The 15,412-nt window shown below is 37.4% G+C and overlaps 1 protein-coding gene across 6 annotated transcripts in view; it reads right to left on the reverse strand.

The window, feature by feature from the left end:
- Positions 1-15,412, reverse strand: part of UTRN (utrophin) — a 362,109-nt gene that overhangs the window by 28,473 nt on the left and 318,224 nt on the right. For all 6 annotated transcript variants that reach the window (XM_050973004.1, XM_030235269.2, XM_018916973.3 and 3 more), the window contains 3 exons: positions 9,982-10,139; positions 7,488-7,654; positions 4,960-5,071 (listed from right to left, as the gene is read on the reverse strand). In XM_050973004.1, the coding sequence (XP_050828961.1) occupies positions 4,960-5,071; positions 7,488-7,654; positions 9,982-10,139 (437 nt within the window). The remainder of the gene's footprint in view (positions 1-4,959; positions 5,072-7,487; positions 7,655-9,981; positions 10,140-15,412) is intronic.

Raw genomic sequence — 15,412 nt, forward strand, 5'->3', positions numbered from 1 at the left:
GAAGCAGGTCAGGCAAACTATTCTCTGCTGTCAAAACCTAAAAATATTCCTGTATTCATCTATATATTTTAATGTATGTATAATATATGCAGTTACAGACTCTGTAATGCATTTCAGATGAGCAATAAAAATAGTAAAACAAACTGGTGTTGGTAGGAGCTTCTTATATGTGGCTTTAAAATGTAGACAACAGAGTAAATTTGTGACCAAGGGCTGTTTGAATCCCTGAATTTTAATAAAAGTGAATCCAGGGAGGGTTCACAAAATCCTTCTCAAAAAGCATCTCTCCAGCCACTGCACCACCCAAAGGAGGAACACGAGGCCGCGCAAAGAGCTGCTTACTCTCATGCAACAGTAACTCCAACAGATGGAACTCTGCCCCAAGGCCAAGGAATGAAAATTTTAATACCTACACATAGTAGAAATAATGTCTACTGAGCTGCCAAAATTTTTCCTCTGATGTATTCTTTATTTCGTATGACAGCCTGATTCTCAGAAAGAGGACTAATATGACTGTGCACTGACTGAGCACTGCAAATACAAACCAGTGAAATTTGAGCAGATTTGAAAGAACTATTTTAGCTTACGTAAAATTAAGGTGCAACTCTGAAAAATGGCTTTTTTTTAAATATATATAACCACAAAATACAGTCCAATCCAAAATCATGCCAAGAGAGATGCACTAGAACACTTTCCTTTAAAAATAGAATAGCCAGGAACTGTTGTGTAGAATCTATCTTCTAAATTAAAACTAGCAGGTACCTTGTACAGTGCTTACGTCATGACATCTTGGCTACTTCCACACAAGCCAACAGTACAAATAGCACCATTGCTACAGAACTACTTCAAAAACTAAGAAAAAAGACTTTCCTTCACTGAAAATTCAGTCCTAAGACCATGCCTTCAAACTGAATTTAAAATCTCAGTTGTTAGAGCAAGACAAAGTTCAGGAAGAGACATTTAATATCCTTGGCTGCCATACACAATTAAAAACCATCATAACTAATGACAAACTGGCATCAGTGCTCTTCAATACACCAGCCAGGCAAAAAGAGAGTTATAAGCAAGAAACTAAGATACAATTACTTGTAATCCAATAAAAATTTAGGAAACCAGGAAAGCAGTGGGAAAAAAAAATGAGCATGGTGAAATATGTTTTCCATACATATCTTAAAAACCCAGTTGGTGTATGCTTTCAGGATATTGGAAAGAGAACAAGTATTCTTTGGTAAAAAGTAATACCAAGATTGTAATAAACTAATTGTAGAGCTTTAAATTACATACCATATAATATAAAAAATTACAATAAATATATAAAAATTATTAAATAATATAGAATACATACAATACATATATATTTAATTTTATTTATTTCTCAGTAGTCTCTTTTTCAAATGTAAGCCCACATTCTTATTCCTTTCACTGCACCTAGCTATGTAGAAGAACTAGTCTCCACCTAAGTCATCATTCTCTTAATTACATTTATTATAGCTAACAGAAAACCAATTAGCTGTTTTAATACACACAGAGAAACTGATTCCCAGAAGAGATGTGAAGCTCCCTAATGTAGGCTGTCATTAAACCCAACCACATTAATATAACACAAGTGACACTACTGAGAGGATTTCCAATACAAAAAAACTAAAAATAAACTGTGTAGGCAGTTATATAGGACTACTCTCAAATATCTAACAATATTTCTACCATCTGTAGAATATTCTGTAAATTTCTACATTAAAAATCTTATTACTCCATCTTTTCAGACATAGATTATGTAAAGGTGAAAAATAAACTAGAATAACTTTGCATTTCTACTACTTAAGAGAGAATTATGTTTTCAGATGCTTCCCACACCTATCTCTAAATCCTGGATGAAAGAAAAGACATATCTGAAGTTATTATAACGATATTTTTTTCCCCCAGCATCAAGAAAACTAAATTGCAAGCTAAAACAAATGCAAAATGGCATTACAGATTAGAATGCAGTAACTACATATAACTATGAGGAGTAAATGGTCCTAATCTGAAATTATGAAGCAATTTTTACCTAAAGCAAATATCACAAAAGTCATTAAAATGGAGAACATATTCCTTAACCCATTCTCCAAATTATTTTAAATTTGACAAGAACTGACTGTGCTTCTGAGAAATCTCTTTACACCCTACACTGAACCATTCACCTGAAGACAATTAAATGGTCTTCCATCCATCTGTGACTAAGCTCCAGTTCTAAATGTCAGCTTAAGAAATGGAAGCATTTTTTTAAACCTATTTATTCCTAGTATTCTTGATAAAAATGTATTAATATGCATTAGCAGTAAGAAAGTGAAGCTAGATTTTATTAATGCAGTTTGGTGAGTTCATGCATTTGTACTCTGCTTTTCAACACTGGCAAAGAAAGCACCATTTTAACATCAACAGCCTTTGAATTTAGTCGAAAAAGCAGAGCAGATGCACCCTTCCTGTTCAAGCTATTTGTACTGTAATATAATGGATTCCAAGGAACAATTCAGTGGCCTTTGGTGCTTTTATTTTATTTCACAGACCCAGGTCTAGGCTATTTTTCAAGCATTATTCCATTTAAACATATAAGCTATTCTACTAACTGCAAAAAATTTTGCAATTCTTGACTGCTGTATTGCATTTAATGAGTTCAATATGTAGAGAGGTTTAGCAACAAATTAGTAATACCAACCACAGAGCATTATTACAAATAGCAAGAATAAATAATACAGGATTCTTTTCATGAAAACAATTCTTTATTCCAGACCTAGACTGGATAAAGCTAGTTAAAATGGTTTGCATGTGGGTACTGATTATGGAAGTCTAACAGGCATCTAGGTGTGTTCATATAATAGGTCATTTCTTTTTACAGAAATTGAGGCAGCAGAGTGCACTTCCATCAAGACCCAAATAAAATTCCAGCTCTCATATTCCACTTCCAAATGAACCGGGGTCACTGCTGGACCTCTAATTTTATGCATCACCTGAATTATATGCCATTTCTTTTCTTCTGCTCTTCTAAAAACTTCCCCAAGTTCCTTCCTTTTCCCCTTTTTACACTGGCCTTCCTTCCTTCTCTCTAATCAAGAATGTCATTTTACTCTCCTTATAATCCCGTAGGGGAGTCACCTCATTCCTCCTGTATTTCATGGAAAGAAGGGACTTTTGCCTTACGTTACCTTATTTTACACCTAATATTGCCTTAAAACCACATTTTTTTCTGCAGCAGTAACAGAAATTTTCATTACAATGTAAGCCATCCCTATTTCCAGGGACAGAGAGGATTCCAGCCATTTCCAGAATACATTTTTCAGTTTGTCATTCTTCACTTGTAAATGAGATGGCTCACAGTTACACAATGTGAACTTGTTTAACATGAGCTGAAAATTCATCTTAGATATCAAATCTGCTGCTTCAGACAAAACCTGGAATTCATCAGAAATATGCCATCATGTTCTAGGGAAAGTACAATACCCCATACCAGATGTAATCTGTATTTGACTAACTCAACAGGAAGGATATCTTATTCTGCAGACCAGCAGCATAATCTGTTTCAACGCTCCTTACACCTCAATTTCTGAATTTCCTGCATATTATAGACAGTAAAATAGAGTATTTCTGATCCACAAAAGATGAGGTTTATAAGGAGAAAAAAAAATTGAATTTTTAATGATGTCTAATCATAGACCTCCAAATCCTGAGGTTAGAATAGTCACGTAATAAAATAGAATAAAATTATAAAAAGCTGAAAAAACAACAAATCTATTTAAAAATGTTTAGAGTACTCCCTGACATGCCAATTTATCAATAAAATACTAATATTCGGTTATAGAATTAATGAAAATACATTAACATTACTCATTTTTTTCTGACCATTATGAAGTAAAAACTCTACTTAATAGAATTTGAATTCTGTTACAGAAGACACGCCAGACAATAAAGAGGGAAAACACAGGTAGTAAGTCCAACAACTACAGCAAAAGAGTCAAATAACTCAATGAATTTTTTCTACTAGAAGAACCCACAGAATCTTGTAACACTATTGAAAATTGGCTCTGTTGAATCAGCTCTTGTTACATTCTGGTCTGAAATTTTCTGAGCATGCAGACCTTTCACCACTGCTGTGTAGAGCACATACAAATTATCCTATTAATTTATTCCTAAGGTAAAATTCTTGACTGTAAACAGCTATCTGATAAAAAAAGCATGAGTGGTATTTGTATGTAGCAACCCAGCCACTCCTTCAGTAAAGAAAGACTCCTAGGAATGTCCTTAAAAAACTGTGTTTGAAACATCATTAGGAAAACACACTGTTATAAAATTAATATTTGTCAGGTACTGCTGGTAAACATCTCACACCATTTCTGGTTAAAATCTTCACACCATTTCTGGTTAGAAACCATCAATTCTGTTTTTTGGGTTTTTTTTCAGCTACACATCAACTTTTATATATCCCAGTAAATAGCAATTACACAATAGAATGAAACACAATCTATTTCGAGCCACATTTTCACAAAGCAAGGAAATCCTGGACCTGAAAACATAGGCCCCTAAAAATATTAATGTGCACTACTAGAATATTAAATACTCTTTACCAGAGTACAGCAATGGTAAAGCAAGTCCTTTGTCTCTGACATGTTCTTACACTTATATGTTAGTATACAAGAACAGCAGTTACTTTCAATATTCATCTTTGCTTTACCAATCAGAAGTGAAGTTTAAGTTCTCTCAGAGGTGGATACTGCTGCCCATTTCTATAGAATCCAAACATTCCTTACATAAAACCAGCAAAACCTGAAAAGTTCCTGGTGCCTTCCAAAGAGAAAGGTAGGAAGACAAGCCATATTAAACATATGTAAAAGAAATCCTAGCTAGGTAACAAAGATTATGAAAAAATATTTCGACCTCAAATCTGGGTTGTTATCCATTGGAAACGCTGAGCAAACTGGTACTCACAGGTATACAGTACTCCACCATTGGATAATGCAGCTTGTGCCCCTTTGCTGTGCGGCCAGAAAAGAAACAGCTCTGGCAGACATCATAGTTGAAATGTTTTAAGCTCCGGTACCTGTGGGGACATTAAACAAAGTGATTAGAGGTTTACTTCTAATTAAGCCTCACAAAGCAAATTACTCTATGAAATGGGTCACCTGCTTTTCAGCAGCATCAACACAAGGACACAGGGAGTTTGTTGGGATTAGCTGAGAGAGAATTTTGAAGTGTGTGGGTGTGCCCAACCCGAACGTGGCACGGCCAACACTCACCAGGGACAGCAGAGCCACTGCAGCAGCTGCAGGGGACACAGCAATCCTGCAGCCCTCTTAGTCCACAGAACCTTCTACACTACACATCTCACTGAGTATTTAAAAGTTCCTGTCTCCATATCAATATAGAGAGCCTTCTGAAATGCATTACAGAGTCTGTAACTGCATATATCAATCACCTGCTGCCCAAGCAGCTTTGATGCAGAAATCTTACAGGCATCAACTTCATTGATGGACTGGGAAGAATTTACAATATTAAAATCTTACTGACTTTAAACTACATTCCTTTAGTTTTTCTTTTCCTCTATTTACTATTAATGTGTTATCTCAAAACCAAACTTTTGTAAACCAGACCGGTTTATTTCAGTCTTTATACTCAACAGTTAAAGGTTTGTAAATAATTTTGATGCTCAGAATCTCGACAAACATTTCAGAAAATTTAATTCTTGAGAATTTATGAATTGTAAGAATAATTTAAAATTCAGTTTAAATTCCACAATGTTTTGTTTACTTTTAGTGATTTTTAAGAGAGTATATGCATAAACAGGCTAACAAACTTCTACAGTATCCCTTACACTAAATGTAATCACCAGGAACATGATTTATTTATTTATTTAGACTAAATCAACAGTTCAGTTCCAGACTGCACCCACTGTTTCTATGCTATGTTTGTTCTGATTGAATGAGGTTATATCATTTGTATGAAACTAAAATGAACTAACTGAACCAAATTGAATAGCCACTGAATAGTTAAAGTTTAAATTAAATTGCTTCCTCAGAGCAGTTTTCAGTACCCATCCACATTTTTCCCCTGTTGAGTTTTATGTTTTGTTTTGCAAGAGAATATGTGTCTATAAATGTAAAAGTTCACTTTAAGAGATGCTGATCCAACTTGTTTATAATCTTTTCTCAGAGCCAGTGCATTAAATGGCTACATTTACCTTCTGCTAAGATGCTAGATGCTTTTGTTGTTGCAGATCTCTAGCTTCATTGTAGAAATTATTTAGAATGACCCATTCTAAATGGGTCTTTGTCTTTTCTATCTCTCTGCCCTTCTACACATAGTACAACTTAGACAACTATAACACAGCTGTGCCAGAGCTTTGTCACCCTATGCTTCCTCAAACAATAACAAAGACAGGAACACTTAGAAAATTTCATCTCTTAAGACAAGCAACAAATTTTGATCAGATCATTACTTTTGCAAATACTCACACATCTATATTTATAATAAAGAAAGAAAAAGAGGGTTGCTAGCTCGATCCCGTAGGATTGACTAAAGCCAGCATTCCTAAAACTAGGCAACATGAATCTGACCTCTGGTTTCATATTATTATCCTCTAAAATAACAGAAAGATGGAGGACAGAAAGCATGATGAACACAAATTCCTCATCTGCCTAGATACCTTAAGAAAAATCTCAGAAGCACTTGCATGATTGACTGCTTTATATTTTTCCTAGATAATACATTAGACTCCATGACCACAGTAGAGGAAAAAGCCAGTTATGCTCACCTCTGGCCTCTAATGCAGATTTTGGAGATGAGGGTTGCATCACTTTATACACTGGAGCAATCAATTCACAAATGCATGTTAGTCACAGCAATGCTTACTAAGGGTATCAACTACAGCTCAGGAGAATAACATGGAGAATACTCCCCATGTAACATTTTCTTTTAGAATTCACACCCTTCTTTGAAAAGAGAAAAGTTAGATTATGTTTAGGGACACAGACAGGGACTTTGTAAGTCTCATCACAGCAACTTATCAGTATTTGTTTTAAGCAAGGAGAGATTGATGTTAAAGGATGTTTTATACTGCCTGGCATAAGTGAGTTTCCCAAGCCTTATGCAGGAGAGCATAAGGCTTGGGAAACTCACTTTTTTTCTTACTGATCACCTCCTTTTGATCTTGTGCTTGCGGAACACATGGGGTGCATTTATACTTCATTTGCTATCTCTTGATTCCACCAATCCAAAACCACCTGATGACAGCCCACCCTGTGCCTCTGTCAGCCACAGGACCACTGGGTGTCTAACAGTGGCACTGCATGAGCCAGAACTCACTGGCTCAGGCCACACTGTGGCCTCACCATGGGAGACAGATCCCTTCTTAAAGAAGGGAAACAGTGGAAAAACACAGGAAAATATTTCCCTTGTTGGAAGGCTTAAAAATGTGGATATTTTCAGAGAAACATTGCACCTAACACCTCTCCACTTACCTAAATCCAACAATTGGACACTCCTTACAGATGTTGCACTTGGCCTGATGTTTTGCTGTTTCTGCAGCTGCCACACGGTGCAGAACTGGCAACCACACCATAGACTGTGGTTCTAAGCGCATCCAATCTATGAATTGCTTTACAGTTATTTCTGGCTTATTGTGGTTCTGTGGAGAGAAAAAACCCACATCCAAATTAAAAAAACAAAACCAACAACAACAAAACAAAACACTAGATTTTCCATAGAAAATTTATGAAAAAAGACCCCAACAACTTGCATGAATTCTTTCCATGACAGTTTAATCCAAAACCATTTACAGAATACCAGAAATCACCTCAATGAAAATTAAAAGAAAATAAGTTAAGTCAGTAAGACTTTAGAAGACTGAACAGCTGTGATAGAGTGGACAGATGGTAAGAAAGACGGACGACATAGTACAGAAGTAACAGACTGTAAAGTAAAGCTGTCTTTCAACTGAAAGGACTTGAAAAGTAAGTGAGCACATTCTGCAGTTCAGACATACTGAAGACATGGTTATCTTCTGAATTAAGATGGATGACAAAATGCTAAAAGTCAGTAGTGTTTGCATGTGTGTATTGACTGCCCCAAGACTCACCAATTTTTTATTGTGTTCTAAGCCCATGGTGTTTTTTCTAGTTAGCACATTAAGCATAACACACACACACACCAAACAAACAGGCAAAGAACAAGAAAGGAATCTGCCATTTATAGCCAGTCACTGCAAGAATATATTCGAGCTAATGTATTAACATGATTGCTTTAAGAAGCAAGCAAACACATTTCCACATTTTCTTTAAGTTATAACCACCAGAGGAGCCTAGCTACAAAGGTATTGTATTCATCAACTTTGTCAGCAATAACAACTGAGCTCAATATTTCTGAGCTCAGTGGAAGCAATAAAATAAAGCGTAAAATAAAAGTTATTCTTAAATGGTAATACATGATGGAAAGCTCCTTAACCTATTCATGGTCCAAGTTCATTTTTGGCAGTAAGAGGGAGAAGCATGGAAACAAAAGAGTGTTTCTCCCTCACCAAGAAAATACTTGTTTTCACTGGGTTGAGATAACTGTCATGCAGCTGCATATTTTCTCTATGCTCTCCTAACCAGGGACTAAACTTGAACTACTCCTGTGAGATGAGGGATTGGAACCTCATTATCAGTATAATTGTAATAATACATCAAGTATTTAAACAATATCTTGCTAGTACCCCCCACCCATAATTGAAGAGCATGGGAGATGGGGTAGGTACTTGAGGGACATAAAGGGTACCTTTGTGAATAATAAATGAAAAATTTATTTCAGTATGACTCAAACCACTCAAGGCAGCGATAGATAAGTCAAGCATCATTCTTTATTGTCTGAAGCAGCAATGTTAAAATATCAGGGGAACCTTTACGTGGTTAATTGGTGAAATCAACTTCTGTAAGTATCTATCAAATTATTCATGACCTGGACAAACACTCTTCCAGTCCTAATCACCTGAATCCAGAAATGAATCTAATAATTCAGGAAAAAAGCCAGCACAATCGCATTTTTCAAAGAACTGGACAAAAATGTAGAAACCTCTATGAAAGAACTGCAAAAGAAAATCCTCTGAAAGTTCACTAAAATCTTTAATGTTCAATTCATAAAAATCAGAAATATCCAAGTCAGTTATTTTATATAAGCCATGGTGTATTTTTAAACCATATTCTGACAATGCTCAAATCAGCTGCTTTCACAAAAATTACGCACTGAAGCAGAATGGCTATCACTACCTATCATTTGGAGCCTTAGGCATCCTTGAAAAAGTCTGAGTTAGTTGTGGTCCATTACAACATTCTGTTTTTAATTCTCATCTTCTTTAAACAGACAGACACTCCTTGCAGCCTCATTAACCCCCTGCATGTAGTGTGGAGCTTCACAGCAGGCTGCAAGAGCTTTATTCCATGTTCTGATCTGCTGCATAAAGGCTTGCAATATAAAAAAGATTACACTTGAAGTTTCATGTAACTGCAAGGTCTTTTGTCAGTAACATAATGCTAAATAATTTCCTCATGCACAAGGTCAAAAATTACTATCAACATCATTTTCTTGTTCTGTTGAGATCATGCCCTGTTCCAGCTGGAAAAAGCATGTTTTTTCACAGCACCAGGTTGCTTTGAACAATGCAAAGCAGGATAATTGGCTGCTACAAAATTTAACAGCTTTTAGAGCTGCAAACACTGTCAGAATCATGAAGATTTATATATTCTTTTGGCTAAACAAAATCTGTTTGATCCTCTCCTAAACCATAAACCACCTTTCCCAGCTGTATTTTCACATGAATTTCCCATACTTAGTTGTAGGAGCACATCCATTACTGTTCAAAACTCAGTGGATGTTTTTATATTCCTCTCTTCTTTTTACATCAGTATATATAAGTGAATCTGTAAACTTAAGAGAGAGTTTGGTTTTATTTTGCTCTTCACATGAAGGTCTTCGTCTTACCTGTTGGAAGCAGCTGCGCACACTGGGTTCAATGTTGCTGCCCCCAAAGGCTGCCACTTCCCCAAGCTGTCGCGGGATCTGGATAGCATCGTGAAGCAGAAGGCCCAGCTGCCTCTGGTCACACATTTCTGTAGGGCCTGCCACCTCCTTGAAGAGGTCTGCAACATCAACAAAAGACACCATCTCATTCCATTTCCATGTACACCTCCTTTTATTCAGTAATGCTGCAGCTCAAGCTTTCAACTTCTGTATTATTGTTGAGGTTACAAATGGCAACTGTCCCAAAACCTTCATCTAATCTTGATTTGTAACCATACAAATGAGAAAAATAAGGCCAAATAAATGAAGCTATATGGCTTCTTATGGCACATAGTGGACAGAAAGGTGATTTGAGGAAGCACAGCTTCACCAGCAAAAATTCCTGCCTTACATACCTAATGACCTTCTGTGACAGCATGACTACATTATTGGATGAGGGCATTACTATAGATGTCACCTCTCTGGACTTCTGCACAGCTTTTGACACAGTTCTCCACAACCTGTCTCTAAATTCAAGAGAGATGGATTCCATGGGTGGACTGTTAGATGGATAAGGAATTGGTTGGATGTGGCCAACAAGAGCTCAGAGTCCCGACAGACAACAATGACGAGTGATGTCCCTCAAGGGCCCGTACTGGGGCCAGTGTTATTTAATATTTTCATTAATAAAACAGATGAAGGGATCAAGTGCACCCTCAGCAGGTCTGCAAGTCACACTGAGCCAAGTGGCATGGCTTACACATCTGAAGTATGGGATGCCATCCACACCTGGACAACCTGGGAACCTCATGGGGTTCAACAAGGCCAAGTGCAAGGTGCTGCACCTGGGTCAGGGCAACCCCCAGTATCAGTTCAGGCTGGGGGATGAAGGGACTGAGGGCAGACCTGTGGCAAAGGGCTCTTGGGGGTGCTGGCAGATGAAAAGCTGGACAGCCCAGAAAGACAACTGTATCCTGGGCTGCATCTGAAGCAGTTATGGCCAGCAGATTGAGGGGAGTGATTCTGCCCGCTCTGCTCTTATGAGACTGCACCTGGAATACCAAGTCCAGCTCTGGGGTCCCCAGCACAGGAAAGACTGTTAGAGCAGATCTAGAAAAAGGCTAAAACTCATAATAGGAGAGATGTTCCATCACTTTGAAGAAAGGCAGAGAGAGTTGGGGTTGTTAAACCTGAAGACTCCAAGAAGACCTTATTGTGGCTTTTTATTGTGCTCAAAGGGGCCTTACAAGAAAGCTGGGAGCACAGTTTTAGCAGGGCCTGTTGCAATAGGATAAGTAGAAATGGTTTTAAAACTAAAAGAAGGTAGATTTAGACTAGTTATTAAGAATAATTTGTTTTTACACTGAGGGTAGCGAAACACTAGAACAAGTTGCCCAGAGAGGTGGTAGATGTTCTATCCCTGGATTCAAAGCCAGATTGGACAGGGCTCTGAGCAACCTGATCCAGCTGAAGATGACCCTGCTCATTGCAATGCAATTGGTCTAGATGACCTTTTAAAGCCCCTTCCAAACCAAACTATTCTATGTTTCCATGAAGAATGAAATCATATTTCAGATATCCACATCTTATGCTAAAAAACTGTGTCATGCTTCAGTTGGTTGGGGACAGAAGCACAATTGCTGTGAACTGAGACTGGAAGTTACCACAAGTCACAACTGGCCATGTGGAATAGCTTAAAGCAAGAAAAGCAGCCAGAAAGACAACTCAAGCTAAACAATAATCACATTTTCTTCCTGGATAACCATGTCTGCTTCCATGTACTTTTCCTTCACTGATTCCATTTTCCTAAGGCAAGTGTCATGTCCTGCAGTATAAATGGATGAACCAGGATGACTGCAACAACAGAAAAAATTGACACTGAAAGGGATCAAGAAAATTTTTCCAGGTACAGGCACTGGGAAGGAAGACAGTGCTTGTGCCCACACTCACAGTAAAGCACTGAGTCAATAGGCCTGTCAGCAGTACAGTTATTATTTCTCATGTGCTTTCTTAGCACGTTTCTTTGATTGAACAATATTAATTGTTAAAATGCTCAGCTAAAAATGTTAATGTTTCTGCCAACAATTTTGATTTATGAACTCTGTACCTGTGTACATTAGCACTCAGCCGAGAGATTAATCTTTTCTGAAAACATCTTAAATGCTGAGTTTATCTAAGAAATATTTTTTAATTCTGTGATTTGTACAAATTACAGAAGAAGTGGAATCAAATTATTATGTTCATTCCAGCTGGTTTTTACAATCTCCTTTTGCATTTAATGGCTGGCTTGGAATAAAGCCCCAAGTAATCTTAAAAGAAAAAGAATCCATCTATATTATGCCCTTACTTTTTCATATTTCCCATCAGAACAACCACCAATAAACTAGAAATAAATAACATTTGAAAATTCAGCTTGACTGCACTTCTGATCAAGAAAAAGACAACGTTTGTTCAGAAACACTCATGAGTAACTCTTTTTACATGGTGTAAATGGTTTTGCCCTTCATTTGGAGCAACTGGCAAGCTTTGTCAGTGTGCTTCAGACAGTCTGGGCAGTTTTTTTCTTCTCAAAGGAGATGGAAGCAGAAGAAAGGATCTTCATAAAAAAAAAATCCAGATGACTGAACTAATTTACTAATTTTTAGATTTTATTGTATTTGTCTCACCCTTTCTTGCCTAGTCAAACAGCAGCTACAGCTTCTTGTTCACTCAGTGTTGAGAAAAAAAATCAACACAGACAGAATTAGGGGACAGAATTAGTACTGTCCAGCTATAGGCTCCTCTTGGCAATCCCAGATCCTGGCTACCTTCTTCAGCTGAGGATGGGATACTTTTTCAATTCCTAAGAGTCAGTTTAGAAAAAACAATGGTAAAAAAACCAAAGAAAAAAAAATTGTCTTATTCTTTCTGTTTGCATCAGTCTGCAGTGGAAACAGGCCATAAAAGAGGAACAATTCATTAGCTGCTGGAGCTAGGAGGCAGCAATTTCCTAAGCCTTAAAACTTCAGCTGACTGTGGAGCTGGGAAATAGAGGAAAACAATGCACCAGGAGAGGGAACAGTGATTAGCTAGGAGGAAAACAGCAAATACCTGAAGAGCTCAGACACCTCCAAATAATTTCTTTCTTAACACTGGCAGCTGTGCCACAACCAACGACTGTCCAGGTGCAAGGAGTTCATGGATGGCACCCTCTTTTCCCAAATCCCTCAATGCCTTCAATGTGACACACAGGAGGAGAAGCTCCAAAACTGAAGGCATGGAAAGTGAGAATGTTCTTGTTATCTGACCTACCTACTCCAAATAACCCATGAGCTATTCCCTGGCAAAGGAGGCATGGCAAGAACATCTCTCAAGTGGGAGATGGAGGAGAGCCTGTCTTAGCTCTGACAGGGAGCACCCAGGCACCCCACTCCCCACCAGTGGGAAAGAGACTCCGTACATCACACACCAGCAATCTCAAAAGCCACAACCTCTTTTAAATGAAATTTAAAGGAGGTTCAACATAAAATATATTGATATAAAGATTAAGCTCTATAAGGGACTCTACCAAAGTACGAGCAGAATGTCTGAGGAAGCAGAGTAAAGATTACTCAGATCTGAGTTGTATGAAAAAAACAGAAGCCAGGAAAAGAGAAATCAGTTAAATAAATTCAGCCTCACACTAGTATTTTGAGGATTACAGCCAGTGGGACTCTGTAACTTAGCTAGGCAACCTGAAAAAAGTACTTAATGGTTGATAAAGAAAGGGATACTTGAAAATTTGGAAAAGTTCATTGAATTCCTTTCAAAAGGATAAACAGATAGTTAGTAGAAAGAAGTCCACAACCCACATTTTATGTTGCATTGTCACAAACAGAAGGCACATTCTAATTTCTTCCTTTTTTTAAAGTTAGTTCCAAATTATTTGAAAATTTACAACATAAACATAACAGTAAAAAAACCCCACCACAATTCCCACACCATTCCAGTGACGCTGTTTATGACTTGAAAACTGAACTGCTTAGAAGATGGGATTTACTAAGTAGCCCTTCTTTTTCATCTCAAATCCTCAAGATTGTACACATTAAATAACATGACCCAAAAGCTACACACTCTAAAAAAATCCATATAGGTTTTTTTTTTCTGTTTCTGCTGCCAGTTTGGGCTTTGGGTGTTAGAAACAAGGGAAGAGTGAAGTACACACAAATGCATTCTTCTGTAGCTCATGAGTGACCCTCCTTGTCAGAAGAGAAAGCAGAGAATAGCATGGTTACGGCCAGACCAGGACATTAGCCTCAACAACAGAAAAGCCTGAGACTCCTCACCCCAAAGCATAGATGTAAGCAGCTCAAAACTACTGAAATACTTTTGCAGGTCCATTTTTATTCTCAGGACCACTCAGGCATGTGAAGTTAAGCATGTCTTAAAGATTTTCAAGAATAGGCATTCTTTAATTGAGGCTTCAGTGTTTCCTCTAACGCAAATGAGACTTTTAATTAAAGATTCATTCTCATGCCAACCCTGAAGTATAGAATCTTAAAAAGAAGCTTAATTAAATTAAAAAAAAAAAATCAGAAAAATTTCTCTGTCAGAACATTTTTAAAAAAATGTGTCAAGTGAAAAGATCCTACCTATGTTGGAAATGAACATACAGTCTCTAGGAAGGCTGAACACTTGAGCAGCAAACATTCCAGTCAAGAGTTTTACAAAAGAATTAAGGATTCAGCCAAAAGTTTTTCAAACAAGAAAACTTGCTTATTTTACCACCAACTACTCTAAGAAGAGCTTGCCTCTCCAAGGCTAGTGCATTTTTGGCACAGTCTGTGCTCTGCTGAGGGCTCTAACCACAACCATCCGATGGCTGTCACTCTCAGAGCAGCCTGCCATTGCCAACGCCTCAGAAACTCTTAGAAGAAACAGCCAAAAGGAGAAGCAAATGCCAGGAGTTGGCCTGAGAAAGGGAAAACTCAAAAGGCAGGTAATTAGCATTAAGCATCCATGTTTGGAGGTCCTAGTTTTTTTTCCAAGTGGCTGATTTTCTTGAAAATACTCAGGAATTCCATTACAATTTTCACTCAAGGACTGAAAACTCAGTAGACCTGACAAAATTTCTCTCAACAAGAGATGGTTAGTAGGGTATGACAAAAATCAAAAGAACCAAAAGAGCTCATATCAAAGATGAGTCTGTGACAGCTCGTACCAGAGGACCCCAAAACACTGACTTCAAAAGCCACTGCAAACCAAGAACAGTACCTGACACTCCGCCTTTGTTAGCAAAATTTCTTCTGGATTGAAGGGCTCTTCTGTGACAATTTTAAGGTTCATAAGGACAATAAAGCTAACAAAGATATCAAAGCCTGGCACATTGATCAGAGCTGAAGTTACCACAAAAAAGATGCATTATCTAACTATTAATTCTGTACTTCAAGAATGA

The sequence above is a fragment of the Serinus canaria genome, chromosome 3, assembly GCF_022539315.1.
Source record: "Serinus canaria isolate serCan28SL12 chromosome 3, serCan2020, whole genome shotgun sequence".
Taxonomy (NCBI): domain Eukaryota; kingdom Metazoa; phylum Chordata; class Aves; order Passeriformes; family Fringillidae; genus Serinus; species Serinus canaria.